At 36.3% G+C, this 21789-nt stretch overlaps 1 protein-coding gene across 1 annotated transcript; it reads left to right on the plus strand.

The window, feature by feature from the left end:
- Nucleotides 1-243: 243 nt before the first annotated feature.
- LOC139968675 (melatonin receptor type 1B-like) lies at nucleotides 244-21546 on the plus strand. Its single transcript, XM_071972947.1, has 5 exons — nucleotides 244-483; nucleotides 10943-11196; nucleotides 11506-11943; nucleotides 13447-13697; nucleotides 18950-21546. Exons 2-5 carry the CDS (start codon nucleotides 10974-10976, stop codon nucleotides 19049-19051), a joined length of 1014 nt encoding a protein of 337 aa, XP_071829048.1. The 5' UTR covers nucleotides 244-483; nucleotides 10943-10973; the 3' UTR covers nucleotides 19052-21546.
- The last annotated feature ends 243 nt before the right edge of the window (nucleotides 21547-21789 follow it).

Genomic DNA, 21789 nt, shown 5'->3' on the forward strand with positions numbered 1-21789 from the left:
CACTTTTGGCTTTTCATAGTTCGCTCACCTCGTTTGTTCATCATTAGTTGAAACTACCCCGTCATAAGATCAACCTGAACATGTTGATAAAGTAATTCACCCCACCCCATCCGTCACCCCACCCCCACTAAAAAAAAAAAGAATCGAAAAATAAATCCGTACATAACTCCATAATATGTGAATAACGCCACACCGTTGTTGACAGAAATAAAATGCAAGCATTTCATATTTGGCTTTTCATATTTCATAGTTCATCATTAGTGTAAACTACCCCGTCATAAGATCAGCGCGTACATGTTGATAAAGTTATTGACGTTCCCCCCAATCGAACGCCGTTCAATCGCGAACCAGATAACGGTGATCTTTCTTTCCCAAATTTGTCTTTGCCTCCAGTCTTCATGCGCGTGCATTCAGCTTTTTGTGACGTGAGTTGTCAGACGGTACATTCTTACCAGAGCAAGAGGATTTTTATTTCGTCTACAGGTAAGGTGCTCTAGTTATCGATCATATTATTATAACTTTTATAAATGAATTTTATTGTTTAGACCTTTACGTTGTTAGGTGTATACAATGAATTAATAGTTTAGTTCCTTCCCGAGATATTTTAAAACCTATTATTTTTGTAAACTGCAAAGGAACTTTATTTATTTTTTGTTACTTTGTTATGTCTCTGTTTTTGTCTTAGGCTATTTTGTCTTTTTTAACTTTTTGTTTTGCCTTCTTGTTTGGTTATTGTGATTCTTAGTTTTATTGGAAACTTTTCTATGTCCTCCGTCTTTTTCTATAATTTTATTCTTGTCTTATAATTTGTTTCTGTATTGATTTAATTTATTCTTGTTTCTGTTTCGTTTGTGAGGTGGGATCTGGACGGGGACCTTCTGATGAACGTTAATTGCTTTCCTTTTAGCTATTAGCATTGTTTTCTTATTTGCCCAGCATAAATTGGAAATGTTCAATATTACTCCGCATTGGCAACTGGCTTAAACGTTGCAACGAGTATATAGTGTCTAAGAGTAAATAACATTTCGTCCTTTGTTGTTAACTGCTTCTGCCCTTTGCCTCATATACACTCCAACAAAACATATTTCATATCTTCAGACTGAAAAAGCAAAATTTTACCAATTTTATATATTTATATATATATTATAATATTATTTTAAACAAGTAGAAATTGAGAATAATTTTTTTTTATATATGTGGTGCGAAAGGATACTAACCATACATGGTCAGATGTAATGAATATATCTCCTGTTATCTCTCTCTCTACGATTAATTGAGTAACTGCTTTGTCAAACTTAACTAGATAAGATTACATGAGTTTAACCCTTGATGCAATTACAAAACTTATCTACACAACATCAGAATCGTGCACTAATGGTAAATTTAAGAAAGGGAAGCATTTCATGATTTCGGGGAGGGGACACATATCTATGGGTTCTGCTGCCACCACAATCTTAAACTTCGTTTTCTATATATTCAACTGGTATTATTGATTTTCAGGATTGGTTTCCTTTGATGTATGTATTTGTTTTAAGCCGTCTTTTCTACTTGTGGCATATTTATAGGAATTCTTTAGTCAATTTGGTTTTTCTACCGCCATCGTTTTATTCGCGATTATATCCTGCTCTCGCTGTTTGTTACTATTGTGTTAACATGAAGCCATGTTAAGACTTTCTGCCACAAAGCAAAATTACAAAATAAGTGTCTATAGCTTTAATTTTTATGTTTTAAAATAATGAAATTCTTGGCTGGATACACTGGAACTATTTTTTTTTAAGTCAGGCAGTTTGCTTAAAAGGAAAGGGGGAAGTGGGGTTAACTGGAAGGGTATTCCACATAGGAAAACATTGTGAATTGGCGTGGGGTTATAAGAAGTGAAGGGTCGATTCTGGGAGGGGCATTAGAGTGGGATTAAGTGTACCGGTAGTACTACAATCCTGTCCAAGTTAACAAGTCTGCACGACTGGGAATGGAAGCAAGTGCAGGGTGGGTGTTGTCTTCGAACAAGGTAATCGAGGCAGGAACAGTATTGCTCGTGTATGCAATATCTCTCTCACCACGCCCCCCCCCCTCCCCCTCACGTCACACAACCACACCAGCGTCTCTGGCATTACCGTTCACCCTTGAACTTAGAATTAGATCTACGCATGAGAACGATATTCTTTTCATTAAATACATGTGCTTTAAATTATGTACTGATGGTTAAATTTTATTTTACCATATTTAAAATACGGGCTACATTCTCCTTCTTCTCTGTTCGTTCTCTTACCCCCCCATCCCCCGCTCCCCCATCCCCCCTCCCCCAACCCGCATTGTTGCTCTTTTTAAAGGGGTATAACTTGTCTAAATTCAATCCAACATCTTTTCATTCTGCCTCACCCTGACAACATCTCTTAAAGGTTCGATCATAAAAAAAACTAGAAAGAATTAAGCGCTTCTTTGCCACAAATTTTCATCCTTGATCTAATACAGATCTTTTTTGCTCACAATGTTTTGATATAAATACATGTGTATTAAGTTACGTAATGGCAAAACAACTATTGTTATATTTTCTTTGTTTGATCACATCCATAGATTGTAATAGGTCAACATTCTCACCTTCAGTTTGTTTGTCTGCTATTATTTCAAGCAACTAAAATTAGACCCATTGTCTTCATAAAGTAGATTGCATTTTTTTGCTTCATCTTATCGTTGATTAAATTGCTGCATACGGAATAATGAACTCCAAAGTTGGGACTTTAAATAAACGATAAAGAAAATTTGTCCAATTCTGTATATAGGCTATATATTTTGGGTTGGTTCAAAATAGTTTGAACTTATAGTTGTTATAACTGAGCCAAGAACTGTTTAAGATAACGTTAAGAGTTTAGGTTCTAGAACAACTAGACCGACAGATGGCCCGATTAGTCTAACCTGAGTTTGTTTTCAGCCGTTAACATTTTGTAATGCAGCTTTAAAGCCATGTCGCTCCCTGTTGAAGAAAATAAATGAATAAAAACAGAACATTTTGCAGAAGAGAAAAACAGAAACCCGGTTGCTTTAATTTGACCGTGCTGGACCCATGATACATTCATTTGTATACTTCTATATATAGAATGACACTGTTTATTTGTTTGCATTGGTGTGCAAGTGTCGAACTTCGCATACAAAAAACTGAGAATTACAGAAAGGTCACATGACCAAACGACTGAGCAATTTGTACGAATCATTAACTTTCCACTGAAGTGATTATAATTTGAGCAACTGAGGTTTTTGGAAAAAGTCGGTCATTTTATTTAAATGTGCTTAACGTCTTCCAGAGACCAATTGTTATGACAACCGTGTTTTCAGTGGTTTGAAATGATGGTGAAATTTGCCAATTGTAAAAGTTTAGAATTTGTAAAACATAATCTTGGACTGGCTGTTCTGCTGTTTTTGCCACCCGCAGAAAACCTTTTAGCATTCCTTTTGACTACATTTAGGTGAAACATATTATCGCCTATAGTAGCATGTCGCCAATACGAGAACTAATAACCACAGAAGACGGAAAATCGATTTATTCAATTATAATAGACGATGCATGCCATACCAAGATAGGCAAAACATATTTTGAATAGTATTTCATTTGTAAAAAAATTACTGTAAAAATTCTAAACCACACTGTTGTCCTATACTATTGTTATGTTACATTGATATATCATATATTTGGCAGACGATAGCAGATTGCCCAAAAATATTGACGAATTTTAATAATGGTTGCTCTAAAAAGAATTATAAAAATTGTTGGTCTATGTAAGCCATTATTATTTTTTATTACCATTGTATTGACATTTTTACAATTTCATTACTCAACCAATCATTATTCATAAAACACAATGAAACCACTTACGTTTCATTGTGATGCTCTAGAGAAATCTAAAACACATACAATGCACATACAGAACCCGTATTCATCCGAAAGATTTAACTTTGTCTCTTCAGCACGACAGTTCTTTAACCAGACGGCAAATGTGCGAAGATCACTATTCGAGAAATGGTGTCATTCAATTGCGTTTATATGACTTAACCGTATAACTGTGGCGTGCATGCATACCGTAACATAACGTGGCGTGCATAACAGTGGCGTGCATGCACATGCTTTCAGGTGGCATACTCCTATTAGAGTCTATATCAATCCGCTCGATTGTTCTCCTTCAGGAAAAGTGCCGAAAAGCAGCGGGAGAACATCTTTTGTGACCTGTTATCAATCATAATCTAGTTTTTTTTTGTGGCTTGCATGTTGAAGAGCATGAATGGAAGTACATGTGGTGAGAAAATTGGGTCAATTGAGGCAATTTTAGACCCCTTTAGGCCTCCCGGGAGCAGCGTAGGAATTTTTTTGACCACTGAGTGAAGAGGTTTGTTTACAAGTGACGAAAACTTCCGGCTCGGATAGCAAAAAATCTTCATGGTCATGGTACGGAAAATTGATGGTGCCATGAAAGGCCAACTTGTCAGCTATCCGGTGATGGGTAGCGTTTAGCTAGTGAAAACTTCTATCTAGACTTAGAGACCACATTACTTTTGTGATTTAGTGTGTAAGTCAATGGGGCTTTTAATGGGCGTATGCTACCTTCAGGGAACTTAAACATATCCAAGACCAACGATTGTGGTTGTATAGGGGCAAGAACTTCCTTCATCCAGGCATGGATCCGAGATTTTATATATAGGGGTTGTGGCCCTTGGGTCGTTAAGGCTGGCTTCCATGCATGTAGGGATTCTGGGTCCCACAAGCCGATAAAAAAGTAAGGTTTTAGATGTCAAGTGTTACATTCTGAGGCATATTGACACTATAAATTAGGTCTATAATTATACGTATAATAATTAAAATGATGATGATGATGATGATGATGATGATGATGATGATGATGATGATGATGATGATGATGATGATGATGATGATGATGATGATGATGATGATGATGATGATGATGATGATGATGATGATGATGATGATGATGATGATGATGATGATGATGATGATGATGATGATCATGATGATGATGATGATGATGATCATGATCATGATGATGATCATGATCATGATGATGATGATCATGATGATCATGATCATGATCATGATGATGATGATCATCATCATCATCATCATCATCATCATGATCATGATCATGATGATGATGATCATGATCATCATGATCATGATCATGATCATGATGATGTTGATGATCATGATCATGATCATAGTATATTGTTCAACAATTCGAGCAGCCGTGTCCTGAATCTATATAACGTATAAACGTATAAGGGTTTGCAGATAAAAAAAAATATTTTGGAATTTGAGGGTCTCTGGGCTTAGAGGAGTGAACTAATTCTTCCCCAATGTCAAACAAAATCTCGCGACTGACAAAGGAGGACCTTGTCCCCCCCCCCTTCCCTCTCTCCCCTCCCCCTCTCTCTCTCCTTTTGCGCATGCCACTGAATATTAAAAATTCGAAAGTACAGGCAACCAGTTATCAGAAAAATCAACTTCATCTGATCTGACGTACATTTAACAGTAAATAAATCCGTACTTTAAATTGCAATAAAGCAGCTTTTAATGTTTATTTTGGAATCATTATTTACACACAACAGGTGTTTGTAGAGTTCACTGATATTTATGGGTTTGTTCTACCGTTATATTCCATTTTGTGCATACGTTTTCGCAAATATAATAAAATAGATTTGGTTACAGTTCACAGCACCTGTCGATAAAGAGGCAATAACCAAATTTGGTTGTCCTAAGTAATACCTGACATTGTTATTGTCAATAAATTAACCAATGAAATATATTCATTCCTCCGTTAATGTCAATCAGAATATTAAATATGTTCATAAAATATGAAAATCTACCGCTGGATGAGCTTTACTTTTCAAATAATTTGTTTATGCAAAATAACAAACAAGCAACAAGAAGTATAAAATGAATAGCTTTGTAAGGTCATATTTTCGTGCAAAATAATTTTGAGAATAAAGGTAAAAAATCAAACATGGTCGATACCTTATCACGGTGCTTAGTACAACAAAATCCAACCAATCCGAAATGCCAAGGAAAAGTTGTATTTTTATTCTTTACATGACCAGGTGGCAGTGACTATATTATAATTTACATTGTCGCGATAAACCTATTTAATAGTTTATATGGTAAATTTTATTACAAAGTTCACAACCAACCGACTTAAATAATAATGTGTATTCACTGAAAAGTATTAAAAATCATTTCGGTAAAAAAAAAAACACAGTTACACACCAATTCTGTTTGCTATCTGCCGCAATGGTCACAACATTCAATATGTTTCTTCCATAATTTATTAACAGCTTGCATATGATTATGGATGTATGCGCACGATAATCTTACAACATTGTGGAGCCATTGTGTTGATATTGTTATCAAATAGAATTCACTATACAGAAAAACGCAATGGTCAGCGTCAAGTTTTGGTACCATTAAGAAGTAATGTTTCAATTGAGTTTGATTTATTTCCACATAATATAAATACAATTGTGAATAGTTAATATACAAGGAGGTGGAGGAGGACTGAAGAAGCAGAGCTTTTTACGAGCAGTCCCCCTTTACAAACAATGAACAAAAGAATACAAAGGATAAGTAAGAGGAAGAAGAAAAGAGAAAAGAACAAAGAACAAAGAACAAAACAAAAGCAAGAAAGAAAAAATTACTGTTTAATGATAATAATCGTTAAGTAAAATGGATTTTATTTTTTGTTTGAAGCAAATCAATACTTTTGGATGTTTTTATTGTGTTGTCCAAAACTATTCGAGATTGTAACTCCAGAATTGCTAAAAAGTCGATGAGTCCTCTCGGAAGCGCTCAAATTTGTACGGAAGTTTTGACAAAAGCGGGTATTGTAGTAATCATGATAGTAATCATGTGTTAGAAGGCAAAATTCCATTAACACATTTATACATAAATAGAGCGACTTGGAGTTTGTATGTGTCGAAGATATTTAAGATTTTTAAGTTAGAAAAAATTATTTTACTCTGAGCACGATAACTAGAATTTGTAATCAGTCTAACGACTTTCTTCTGGAGAGTAAACAGGCGATTAAGGTAATATGGATAGGTGATTCCCCCAAATTATGTTGCAGTAAGACAGCTTTGAATTAATGAGGGAATCGTACATTGTTTTAAGTGTGAGCGATGGTACACAAAATAGCGAATTTTATGAAGTATTCCAATAATCTTTGAGATATGGGAGCATAGACTGTTAATATGATACTTCCGGGTGAGATTTGTGTCAAGATGAACCTTTTCCAAATTCTAAAATGATTCAAGATATTTCCGTACAGTTAGTTGGAGCATGGAGCTATCTGTTTATAGCTCCATGGTTGGAGAAATAAATATAGTATTATGATTAGAGTTTTTAAGAAAACTAGTGAAGCCGACATTACTTTCTTCAATGTGCCCGGCTGAGTTCGGACCGATACTAGAAAAATAATCATTAAAGCAATTAATTACCAACCCTCATATCTGAAGTCAATTCTTCAAAATTGTGATTTATTCTAAAACTCATCTTTCCGGTTGAATTGCTTCGACCAATTATTTCATTTATAGTTCTCCATGTTTCCTTCTAATTACTTTTATTTTCATTGAGCAAATTGCTATAGTAACAATTTTTTGAGAGCCTAATAGTAGAAAGTAAGGATATTTAGGTAATTGACGTAGTTGACATGTTTTATTGCTCTCCTCGTTTTATTCGAAAGTTTTAGATCAGTATTTGTGTGATTTTGTTTCTATTGATTTTATACACATTGTATAATTTTAATATTAATAATATTCTTATTTCATTTTGATCGTAGTTTAAGAATCTTACTCGCTTTTACTCATTCATAATATCATATTTCATTTAGCATTTTTAATTTGCAACATTTACTTATATATTTTAATTGATATTTATTTATTTTTGTATTGTACGAGGGCCTCGTGGAAGATTAGCTTCGGCTAAACGAGTTACCCTCTCAAAATAAAGTTTATTAAATAAATAAATAAAAGTTGAACTTATTTCGAAGAGATCTGTTTTGATTCAGTGTATAGCTTACAAATCATGTAACATGTTACTTGACTTTATATCCAACATAAATGTAAACATGAAGTATGTCATACATGCATGGTTCAATCGTTACGAACACTGTTGTCTAACTAATGTATATATACACATACATGCAGCCGTATAATATAAATTTATTTCACCAAGTCAGTTTTGAGACCAACTTGAAGTGTGTGCAGAAGATTGAAATATATTGTTTCCATGCCTTTATATCGTCGCCATACAAATATATACGCTAGTGAAAAGTCAATATGCTGTGTTCACATGTACCATTGACTTACCATTGTTAGTTAGTCAATGTACTATTTGTCTATCTATACCTTACCGTATTTATTTGTTTGCCACAAAAGTACAAAGTGGAGGGAAGTCTTCCATAAAGCTGAAAAGCTTAACAATGTGGAAGATTCCCTGACTCTTTCTTTTGTTGGTTAGTCAGTGCACTATTATTGTCATAATAGATCATAATATCTATATATATATCATATTATCATACTATTTACATTGACTATGTATCAGTCAATGTATACTGTCTTATGAAATGAAAAAAAGGTTTTGTGAGTATTTCTCTATTGATAATTGACTTATACGCATGTGCAAATAGACAAGATGGAAGCCTATCTTTATCAGCTCATCTCGCAATTAATGGATCTTAGAGTTGTTCCCGCCAATTCTGCTCTAAAAACCAATCAAGACTTTTTAAATAAAATAGCAACTTTCGATTGTGCACATGCCCTCGGGTGTTGATTCTTACTGTTCATGATGCAGACAACTGCAATTTGGAAACAACATTTTTAAGTATAACATCGATCAGAATTGTCACCGAATGAGACGAAATATGAAATATGAAAGAAATATGAAGTACGCTCAAGAAATTTTGAAATCGACTTGCAGAAGAAGAGATACTTCCTAATAGATATGATTTAACACGGTTGACCGATCGAACACTTTCGAATTTTGTCTTTGTTTCGTTCTTATGCAAGCCAGTGTATAACGTTTACGTGTTACTCTTTTCCCACCTACCGATTTGATCTAAAAACCACTTTCGATGGTGAGTTTATAACACATATATTCGACGCGGCATTTTTTACTTCTTTTAGATGATGTAAAATGACCTCTGTTACTGATTCGTTTTGGTCTTCATATATGTAGTATTTATGAGCGAAACTAACATATAACGTTGCATCTCATATGCAATCTATGTACACTGGCATATATATAGGCATATATATTGATTGGAACTTTTCAGTCAAACATTTGCTGTGTAGTATCTTGAGAGTTTCTCGGAATGATAACACTTTCGAGAAATGAATTTCGTTCCTTCTGTCTTATCGACGAGCAGGCCTGACTAGTGTGTGGGGGGGGGGGTCAGATGGGCTACGACCCCGTGCCCAAGGGGAAAATGGAAATTTAGGGAAAAACGTGAGATGTAATGAACAGTGTGATATAATTGACCCGGGGCCCAAGCTGGTACTCGCCGCCCATTTAAGAAGAGTGCACTCCATGAAAAAGTAAGGCCCCCAAACAGAGTACATATTCGCTCTAATTTGAGTTATATAAATGCGCTCGATTTCAATCTTAGATATATATGTATTTGCGATTCGCTCATTGAAAGAGTGATCGTCACGAACGTGCTCAAAGGATGATTTTTTAATCTAATTTAGATTGCATGATTTATTATGAAGATTTGTAGTTCAAACTCCACCACTATGTATAAGTCGTTGGCACGTTCAACGCATCTGCTATATGCAAATGTTCTAGACTAATTGAAAGTGTTAATATAGTATTCCTCTATTCTCTGTTTATTCAATTGCTATTTTGCTTATAGATGTTTCTCGTCTAAATGTCCTTCACATTAAGATAGTATTGTTTTTTTGTGAAGAAGAGCATTTTTTGATCTACCAAATGGTCCTACAAATCAGCCCCATATAAATATATATGCGCTAACTTACTGTCTATGTGGCGGTGGGGTGTGGTGGGGTGGGAAGGGGTAGGGAGGAAGGGAAGGAAAAGGCATTGAGAAGATGTTGATGAAGTACTTGTTTTACGTTTTTGTTAGCGTGTTAAAAAATTATTACCAGAGGATGAAGTAATTCAATTGCAATTCGAATTAAATGTCTCATTATGTAAGATAATATATTAATGGTGGCATAGTAAAATACTTCATGAGATGTGGACATACGTGATGTGATGTGATGTACGTGATGTGATGACATACGTGATGATGAGATGTGGACATACGTGACCGTTATATGACTTTCTAGCATATATGAAGGACAAAGAAGGTTAAACTCGAAACATAACACACAGTATCCGTTTAATGTTTAATGCATTTCGCTCTAGAAGTATACCTTACTATAATATATACGTAGCGGTAAACATTGGTTTTCAAACGCAAGCCTACCGATTGAACAGCTTGGTCTTTCATTAAAAGGCGAACAAACCTCTTTGAAACTTGAGACGGTGAAAGAGTTAATATTAACCGACAGCCCTACTTAATTTCATAGCGTATAATGGTACCAAAAAAAACCTTTATTTATTATATAATGTAAGAAAAAAATGTCCCACGGGGATAAACCGGTAAAATCCTGAGGTTGGTTACATATACTATATAGGCCTATGTAAGTTGAATTATACAAGAAAACAGCTTCTTCTTTCCTTCCTTTCCTTTTTTCGCGTTACCGGTATCGTCAGAAGAATAAATACCACAGTAACGATGAAAACCAGGGCAATTCATATTTCATGGAAATTAAAACCTGTATTAATCGGGGAGCAAAAGGCTTATCAAAAATGAAATATTATTTCAAATGACGCTGCACGAAGTCGTATAAATCTCTTCTTTTGCTACCCTCTTAATTCCTACAGAGTTTATGATTCTCTTATACCGTCTTACGGGATGACAGAATTTCTCGGTATCGAGCTAAATGTTCTGCATGGCACCGACCCGACAGCGGAACCCGAGTTCATGGGTACCACCGATCCGGTACCGGAACCGGAACCAGCTGAAGGGCTAGGAACTTGTTTCAAGTCTGTCGTAATAGCAGTGGCCATATTGACTACAGTCATCGGTACCGTTGGTAACGTGCTGGTGATATTAGTGGTAGCTCGTACTGGTCGGTGTAAGTGAAGTTTATTGGTATAACCTAAGTTTGCACTACTACTATATTATCTTTGTACTAACCTAATAAGGTTAGTTCGCATGGAGGGAGGGGGGAGGGGGATTGAACAAATTGGTGGAGCAATGAATGAGTTTATAGTTGATTTTGGGGTGACGGTTGAATGGAGCCGGGGGGGGGGGCAAAGAATGTCGACGGGTAAACCTTCTCTTCCGGCCAGGTAAAACTTTTACGTACCGAAAACAGGTCAATAAATTTACGTGCCGGTTTATTGAGATGAAATCTAATTTGTTGCTTCTCTCTTATTCCCAGCTCGCACCGTCACGGACATTTTCTTAGCATCGTTGGCCTACGCTGATCTCCTGGTCTGTGTGATATGTACACCTCTGTTAATAATCGGTGTCCTTCGGTTAGGCGGGCACACTGGGATCAATTACGAAGCGGAGCAAGTCATTTTTTACTTTTCCAGCGTCGCCTCCATATTGAATCTCACAGCCATAGCTGTCGACAGGTTCGATGCCGTAACCAATGCTACTCATCGACGATTAGATATTTGCATCTCTTATAAATTTCTGGTCATTATTTGGGCTGCATCTGCCCTTATTGGAGCAATCATTTACCTGATTCCTGAACGATTCGAGTTTGCGGTGCTGGCATTGGCTTTCGTGATCCCATTCACTGCAATGATAGAGATGTACAGAAGAATACTGAAGACAGCTGGGAAGTCTGATAAGCTGGCCGCAAATGCAGGTATCAGATGAAAATATAGTAATTAAAGTAAATACATACTGTTTGACATCGGAGTAACGATTAATTTGGGAGTCCGGGGCCAAGGATTAGATGGGGCCCCTAAAGAGAGCGGAACGATCAACTGCGAGATTGAACTAAGGTTTTTTCCCGGTCTCAGGGATGGCAAATGCTTTTAAATATTGACTAATGCAATGTGATGCATATTGGTAGTAGTAACCAAAAGTATACCTACATTGCAGGAGGTGAGGAGTTTCAGGAGGTCTTTGTTGAAAGAGACCTAGGTATCTGCATTGTCTAATCTCTGCAACCTTCCAAACATTGTCTCGAAGCTGCTAAAAGAGGTAATAGGGTTTTAGGTATGATCAAGAGGAACTTCAGTTTTCTGAAGAGGACATAGTTGTTAGGCTTTATATGCGGTTGGTTAAGCCTCATCTGCAGTATGCTGTGCAGGCTTGGAACCCATATTTTGCTAGGATAACGGAAGTACTCGAAAAGGTCCCGCAGAGGAGGGCTACTAGGATGATTAGATCCTTTAATTAAGGGTGTTTCTTGTTATAGGCGGTTACAGCTGCTGAATCTCACCACACTGGAGCTTAGGAGGTTACGTGGTGACTTGATTCAGGTTTTCAAGATTGTGTATGGTTTTGACTTTTTTCTTTCCTTTTTCCTTTGACCTTTTTCCTTGACCTTTATCCTTTTTTCATGTTTGCTAATAGTACTTGTACCAGAGATCATTGTCTTAAACTCCAAAAGATACAAAGTAGGATTAATATTATGCATAACCTTTTTCTATTAGGATGAGTGGAACGGTTTGCCTGAGAAAGTTGTAGTTGCAAGTAGTGTAAATGGGTTTAAGAAAAATGCTTTGGATAAGCACTTTGAGCATTGTAATAGGGTCTGAGTGTTTGTGTCTTCAGTTTTTTCTCTCTCATATAGCGTCCTTGATTGGGACTTGAGTGTCCCTCCTGATCCTTTTCCCCCTACTAAACTAAACTAAGTAGTTTGCTAACAGTTTGTGTTTTATTTGGATTGATGTAAATCGGACTATATACTTGTATCGTCACCATGGTAACCTCACCATTATCAGTTTTTATTAATATACAAAATTTCTATAGCGCCTTATCCAATCAGAAATTGCTCTAAGGCGCTTTACAGTAAAATACATACAAACATGATATACAAATATATAAATCGATAATGTTATAAGGTATAAAAAGGGTAGAAAATTTGTTATATACAATCTGACAATAAATTGTATAAAAATAAAAAAAAATAAAAAACTGCAAATGGGAAATCGAAAATTATATAAACAAATTCTTAAAATTTAAAATATATATAACTGTGAAAATTTTTAAATTTTAAAAGCGCTATAAACGCAAAATGGAAAATGCGTTGTAATAATGTGACAATATATAGTATAGAAAGCACAGTTAATGGAATGCAGATCTAAATAGAAAGGTTTTTCATAATACAGCGCAAAGAGACGTTTTGTTTTGTTTTCAGGCAAAAAGAAGAGCGGATCCGCTAGGATGGACAGGACTGTCCGTATGGTGATGATAGTACTGGGTGTGTTTGTAGTGTCATGGGTACCTTCCCTGGTCAGCCGACTATTCAAGTATATCCTGACTGATGTACCAGCAGTCAGCATAGCCAGAATGGAAGTATCCGCCTGCCTCATTGCATATGTTGGAAGCGGGCTCAACTTCTTGGTTTACGCTTTCATGAGCAGAAAATTTAAGGTTGAGCTCTATAAGGTAAGTCATTAATCAGTTGCCATTTTTAATTTAACTTTAAAGTTAGAACAAAAAGAAGAAACGGATGTTCATATCACCATCACAAATCACCCTCATCCAGGGGCGTCAATCATGGGGTTACATGGAGTTACACGTCCCCCACCCCTACCCACACTATATGAAGGGTGTAGGACACAATATCACCCCCCCCCCACATGTGTAGGCGCTAGGCCTAACAGGCTCTTAATGACTCAGCATGTATCTCATACAAGGGGTTCGAACATTGTATTATCAATGTTTTATTCTCATTTGTTCAACACCCCCTCCCCCCACCCCCTATGAAAAATATAAATTGTCAACAGGGTTGAAGTTAAAATTACAGATTTCATTTCTAGCTTAAAATTAAATGAGGAACCGTGTCCATACACTGTTGAGGCTATATGCGAAGCCAGCAGATAATGAAAGCCCGCAGCATTAGCTAATCTCCTTTCCATATTATTTTTCATATTTGATAGTGTGTTGTATTATCACGTACAAGTAATATAAAACGACATGTAAGTTATATTGTGCATTCAGTTTGGTTAGCAATGTCACTAATGATACTTTTAACTGATTTTGATATAATTACATATTTCATAGGAGTTTTGAGACAGATACATATATGGTGCTAAGAATGGGTGCTAAGCATGTGTGCTAAGCTACTATAGTTATGTTGTTGTTATAACCATATTATACATTATTCCTCAAGTTCTAAGCTTAGTAGTTATGTAAATATGTTCACAACATATTTTATTTGTGGTTATGTAAACTGATGCCAAGTACAGGGCCGAAGTCTGAGGGGTGCGGGGGGGGGCGATAGTTGTCCCTGTGAGATTTCCACTTCCTTAATGCGCTATTTCAGTTAGTTTTAGCGAAATGATCATATCATTTCTTCTGATTTTATATAAGTTAGTAGTGCGCAACCTCAAGATTCTAGGCACATATAGAAATGGCGTTCAAAAAGAAAACAAGGTTTAGTTTAACCACTCATCACGTTTATTTTGGTTTTCACGAGCTTTGTTAGAGTAACAATAAACGGAGAGATCCTGTGATTTAACCTGCGTGAACAGTGTAGCAGTCTAATGTGATACTACGGTTCATAAATATATTTAAGTCTCTATGTTTCATATAGGTCTATCAGTTTCATTATTAATATCAGTGTCCCAACGTTTTAACTAAGAATATTGAGGCACAGTGCCCATACATGGCCCACCCACTCAGGTCATTTGCCCCCCCCCCTCCCCCTGTAGGTTCCTTTTTAGAGCACGTAAAACAAATAATGATAACACAAACCTAACAATTAATTTACACCTAAGTTCTTCATATGGATTCCCCACAGCATAGATAGGTTACGATTAACATAGATAAACAGTACTTTACAAAGGCCCTGGCATATACCCACATCAAATCACCTCTGTAACATTTGGACGCTACTTAATGTATGTATGTATTTTAGATCCTCCTGCAAGCAGGAACTCGCGAAGAAGCTATCATTGGCTTATCAAAGCCGCAAGCTGACCGAAGTCAGTCTCTTAGATTCATATTTAACGTCCATGATTATGAATTGTCAATTGTCACCAACAATGTAACTGGACGACATACATTAATCTTGTAGTGACTCAAACTGGGGACCTTATGATTGGAAGGCACCGGCGTTAACCACTGAGCTGACACTCCTTAGTTTCTCGGTGTTGTGTATCGGTGTTTCGCGGTGTTCCTCAACTGCCCCCCCCCCGCCCCAGGGATATGTTAGGCCCTGAAGTATCTTTGTTTTTTATTTTTATATTTTTCCAAATCATCTATCACCCTTAAATCATCATCACAATACCCATCATCGTCACCATTATCGTCACCGCAATCATCCCCATTAGATATACAGCTCAAATACAGTTCAAGTCTACGGGTGGGGTGAGGTTGGGGAGGGTGGATTTGTTAAAACCAGGTCACACTTGTGTTTATGTGTTTATATATACATATACATATATACATATTTATAATGGAGGTGAATATACCAATATCTAGATCAAATAAAACTTATACTAGCTGAAACGACACATGATATATTTTTACCATTGGAACCAGCCTAGACATAGATCACGTGACTCACCGATATTATGATAATAAAGAAGCACTGATAATTATAATTATAGTAATCAAACCAATAAAAATCACCCAAAAATTATGAGACGGAAATAATGGACAAGCTAACGGTAACTACCTTATAAAATTCAAAGCAATACCACTGTACTTATAAAAGCATGCATTCCATGCCTTTTAGTTATTCACGCAACACTAGATTTCAGTAGCTAGGTTTGTACGGAGATTCAATTGAGTTGCCTTAGAAACAGTTGCTTTGTAGATATGTATGTGACGTCCGGCCAGTTTCTGTCGATTTGTAAACGAATTATGCATGGCCCTAACAAGATAATCAAATTGGGCAAACTACTTCTTCTAAGTAATAAACTTAAAAGCAGAGAAAAGATGAAAGGTCTTTGAAACATACTTTGAAACCTGCCAACAAACTTAAAATCGATTTATTGTGTCTAGTCGCTATTTCAATTTCTATTTAAACTATATACAAGGTACACCGCTGCTTTGATGTTATCTTTTATGGTTTCCCAATCATATTACCAAGTTACAAAGAGTCACTAATAAGTAGAACTGGTATGTGTTTTCGTCTACGAAACTGACAGCTCTTGCAGGGACACAGTGGGTTTTCTGGTAATTTTCTGTGATGGTCCAGTGTGTTTTCAAAAACTAAGGCGAGGTGGGAAAGGAGGGGTGGTAGGGGTGGGGGAGGGGGAGGTGCGATTTAGTGATGGTCCATGGTAGTGGGATGTAAAACGCGCGACTAAGCCGTGTCCTGTTGAGTGGTGATATTGTGAGGAATACAAATATCCTCGACATTAGTAAGTTATACGTAAACACATGCAATCAAAATAGTAATACATTCTAAAAATTGACATATATTACGTATAACGTTCGCCATTAATGTGCTCTAGATATACGTTAGATATAGACTGCAAAATGGCCACTTCGATTTACCGAAAACACCTTTTATTACCTCACCAATTACACTTCATTTTAATGTGTGGGTGTGTGCGATGGCCTTCTGTAATACGTGAAAATAATCTGAATGAAAGAAAGAAAAAAACACTGAAACAAAACATATCGCCTTTAAAGCACCATATATAATGGAACTTTTTAAAAATTATTATCATTCAACTTATATCAAACACAGCTTATTATATTCACAACTCACACGGTTTTCTTTAAAAGTGCAAACTATCCTGCTTTTATTTTTCTTTTCGTGATGCAAACTTTAAAGTGAAAAGAAATTGAACATTGTTATGCTTTCAATATGCAAAACAAAAATATGTTTAAGATCAAATGGCGACTGACATACACCCCATTAAAGAATATTTCACTGTGTACAACCACCCCCCCCCCCCACCCTCGATGGTTTTAGGGTTTGTTTTCCAACAAACTCGTACCGATCTCTACACGCCAAATTCTAGGTCCAATACAGAGGGGCCCTTTAAACTTACGAAATGCATTTTAACAAATTTGATCACTGAGTTCACTCTCTGAATGTTATTATTTAGCAGAAAGCCCACCAAGTATACAAGTCAGGGAAAACTGTATTTTAATATGAAATACCAATCAAATATTTCAGTCTTGTCAAAATAGATTGGTTCACTTCGTCCGTTTGAAGTAGAATATTTTACCTTTATATAAAAAAAAAATGAAGCTGATAGAAAAAAGAAAGACAAAAAATGAAACAAATCTCTATGATACAAAATGTAATTTCATGCGGCTTTGACTAAAAGGTGCAGAACAGTCTCAGAATAGTTTGTTAAACAATGAATTTCAGCCACTCATACTATTGACTATCATGCCTAAATTACCAAGAAGAGCGACTTTATTTCCTCTTGAGTCAATAATTCCCTTTTACACCATTCACAAATCATTAGTGCGTACACAACTTCAGAGTTAATCGACTTGGCGCTAGAAATAAAATATGCCAGCAAATTAACTCAAGATTTCACATGAAGAGAGACAATAAATACGCTATTGGTACAAGGCCCTAATACTGTCATCTCTCAAGCAGTTAAATGGCTTTCTAAACAAGCGATCGTTTTGTATTCAAATGATATGGTGCATAATGGGGAAACACCTGTACTCTATTCGATTCGATTTATAAGCCTCGCAAGAGTCAATCACGTTACTTGACAAGAAATCACAAGAACTTGTATTAGAAATAATCATTGAAGGTCGTGATACTTCATTGTTTCATGGGTACGTTCATAAAATATGTTTCAGAGTAAACCGGAGGGGAAAATTGTCAAAAATTAAGGAAGGAAATACAATATCGTAGTACTGGTCGGTAAGAGTAAACAATGAGCGTCACCGTGTAATTCGACCACCCTTCTGACATTCAATAAAACCAGCAGAAATGAAAAAACATATGTCAGAATACTAAGATGGATAGGCCTATATGATATAAGTTATGAAACGATCGAAATGATGCAACCGTACAGACGGTTTATCCTAGCAACAAAGTTGATGATAACCAGAATTATCACTAAATGTGCTATCAAAAAAAAAGTCAAATAAATTATCACTCATTTTTAAACATTTTCCTGCCGCCCTCAAAAATATTTCCGACAAGTTCCCGAGGAAATTTATTGTCTTATTTTTAAATCTCCTCAATATGGACACGTTAAGGTTGCATCAAAATGTTAGGACATATCTCTAAGTATAGTTTAAACTTTTCACAAAATGACTAATTGTTCAGAGAGAAAAAAAGTGAGGTTAACGTTATTTCAACTGTTTGTAGCAAAATGATGGAGTGCAGCAAAGTGGCAGAAAGAGATGAAGTCATTTTGATGGCACCTTAACTTTTTTTTTAAACCACAAAGTCAGAAATAATTGTTTTTAGCATAACAACCTCTTGGAAACTCCATGAAACGAATGAAACGAATTCTTTGTTGATTATCAGCCAAAAATCTGTTTATAAACTGTTATTAAGATTTATTTAAAATATAGTGAAATTAAAATAAGATTATGGCCGATATTTGTCATTCTTTATCCCATACTTCCCATCCCTCCCACCCCACTAATTCCCCCCGGGTCCCCGGTTTGTACCGTACCTCTCTAATGCGCCCTTTCCTGCGCCCTTTCCTGCTTCGATGACGTCACATATTTATTTTTTTCTTCCATTTTGTTCCTAGCTTCTTGGTATCTCAAGATATATAAACCGCCGAATCGAGGCTACTAGGGCAGGAGATATCGGAAAGACGACTACGACAGATGATCCGCACCAGGGGCTATGAAATCCGCGCCTCCACAACCCTTCACCTCAGGGAGGGGGGGGGGCAGAAAGCTCCTACCCCCTGGTTCACCTGTATACAGCTGAATAAGGGGTGGGTTTTGAAATTGAGCATCGCCACATATACATATGTTTGTAAAGCTTTCCAAACCTATTTAAAATATAATAATAATTTTTTTTATAAATAATAATAATAATAATAAAGAAACGTGGACGCATTAATTTTACATTATTGGGGGTTATCAGTGGTCCTGCTTCTTTCTTTGACTACACCGTGGGGCTGGTGTATCTTTCGACTGCCATTAAATATGGCAAATTTGAAGCAGGGGTCTACACTCAGAAGTTTAGTGGCGATAGGTACACCAGATTAAAAAAAAATCATGTAAATACTTTTTTTCTAAGAAATAATAACAATTACTTTTTCATGTAAATACTTTTTTTTTCCTAAGAAATGAAACAAATTTCATTCCTTTATCAATTCTGGCACTAGTGAATTTGTGATTTATTTTACACTGTCCTAAAGTCTTTGTTGTTGCAATTGGTGGAATTTAAATAGCACGACCTGCTAATTGATACTCAATTCCGCTGTTAGGAGATAATGTTCATCATAATCTCTGCAATGACACTGCAGAAGAAGGGCCTAAAGTTCGTTAAAATCAAAAAATCAAATTGGCTGTTGAAATGTTTCGTGACAGCGAGACCAAGAACATTTTTTTTTTTTGTCACTCCTGAAATGGATATTTGTTAACATTTTCGAAACATTTCTCTCCAAGTTTTACACGACAATTAGAATAATGCACGTCCGCCTGAGAGGTTACCCGTTGTCGAAAATAGCTCTAAATTGAAATACTGCATCGATTGATTTTTTTCTTGGGGGGGGGGAGCGGTGAGTGGGGCATTTTCTGAGTCATCACCGTTCTTTTTTATGCTTTCATGTTAAAGAGAATGGAATAAACTACTGATGGTCTAAACATTTGGAGGATTTAAGGGTGATTTAAGGTATTTTAGATAATCTTGGGTGAAACAAGAAGATTCCGCAGCGACAGCTAGAACATGGGAAGGGGAGCACTATGATTAACTTTGAGCTCTTCTAGCTCAAAATCTAAACGGTCATGGTGGCAAAAGTTGAATGTGCTGTGATAGCCCAAGCCATCAGTTATCATATGGTGGATAGGACATGTCAGTAGAAACTTATATCTATGCTCTAGCGGCCTTGGAAAGTGACGAGTTAAGTGTGTAAGTCAATGGGAGCAATTAATTGTGGTGCGACACCTCCATTCAGAAAAGTTTCATTACAGTTCACTACAGCAAAAAAAAAAAAAAAAGTTTCATTACAGATTATCTGCAGCTTACAGCAAGCCGAGTTTCGAAAAAATTTAAAATAATTTCAATCCATAATGGCCGACTATTGAAAACATCGGTAACTCAAATTATATTCACTCTCATGGAGCGTTAATGATAAGCGTTAATGATGTCTTGTCCATTTTTGGTTTCCCCGAAAGGGAAAGCTGTATGGAGTCCTATAACGCGGATCGAAAATTCGGTAATTACCATTACGGTTAGATTTGTCCAACACGGCAGCATATACAGAAACGTTGTACTCAAAGCCGAAGCGAGAGTGAATTGATCAGGTGGCACACATCCAGGGGTATATGCATGTTAAGTTCTTCAATACCGCCCTCACTATCTTCGGCAAACATTTCATAAATGTCGCTTTGATTATCGCTTCTGCATTCCTTGACCTACGAAAGAAACCCGACACTTGTGATAAATATCACTTATGTGTTCTACAGGCCTATGTTCGGGATAAAAGTCCAGTCTCCCACACAGCCGGGGTAGCTCTTTTTCGACGTGCTTGTTCAATACACAAAGCTAAAGGACTTTCTGGAGAATATCTGTACCAGCCTAATGTATGTTGGATGTATTTGTGTGACAGGTGTGTATCATGTTGTATCACGTATCCGAATGTATGACTGACCTTTGACCTTATGATTATGCAGATTAAACATATTTTACTCACCCAGTTGGGACAAATTTTTTTGTACTGTAGTGTCACGCCTTTCCCGCTTCAGAGCACTCGTACTGTCAGTACGAGCAGTATGAATATCATGTTTCTATTAGATCAAGGTTAGGAACTGTTTGTACTGTCAATACCAGTGCTTTGAGAGCATGATATTTTGGAGTACAGTTTAGAGAGGTATTCGCATTAGCAAATTGTCCCAACTGGCTGTTTTATTTTGTATATTGACTTCTACTTATATCATGGACATTATGGATTGGTTCTTATTTTGTGACCAAAACTAGTACATTAATTAGCTAGAAGTAGTTACTTTCTTAACCTCACGTTGAAAAGTTAAGATTTTCTGTGTCTCCTCTTAAATGAATAGGATATCCGTGCTTCTTTAAATAATAAATTCATTGTTTTCACCGATTGTAATCAAACCACTGACCGAATAAACCAAAAAAAACATCAATGTTTGGGTTTCTAGAGTGATTTTTTCTCATGTATTTCGCTGCCTATTTGGTACGCTACAAGCCTTCGAAGTTGCCTTAGAAGGGACCGACGCAACACATGTTATACAAAGAGCTTTAAAGACTCAAAAAGACCTTTCTGGGGGGGGGGGGGGTTGGATTATCCAATTCACTGATTTCAGATGAGCGTTCATGTAGACAAAAACAGTTTAGTGACAAAAGTGATTTCAATCCGTTGCAACAATACTTGTTGAGATCCAAGAGCACGAA

Source organism: Apostichopus japonicus, chromosome 6 (genome assembly GCF_037975245.1).
Source record: "Apostichopus japonicus isolate 1M-3 chromosome 6, ASM3797524v1, whole genome shotgun sequence".
Taxonomy (NCBI): Eukaryota; Metazoa; Echinodermata; class Holothuroidea; order Aspidochirotida; family Stichopodidae; genus Apostichopus; species Apostichopus japonicus.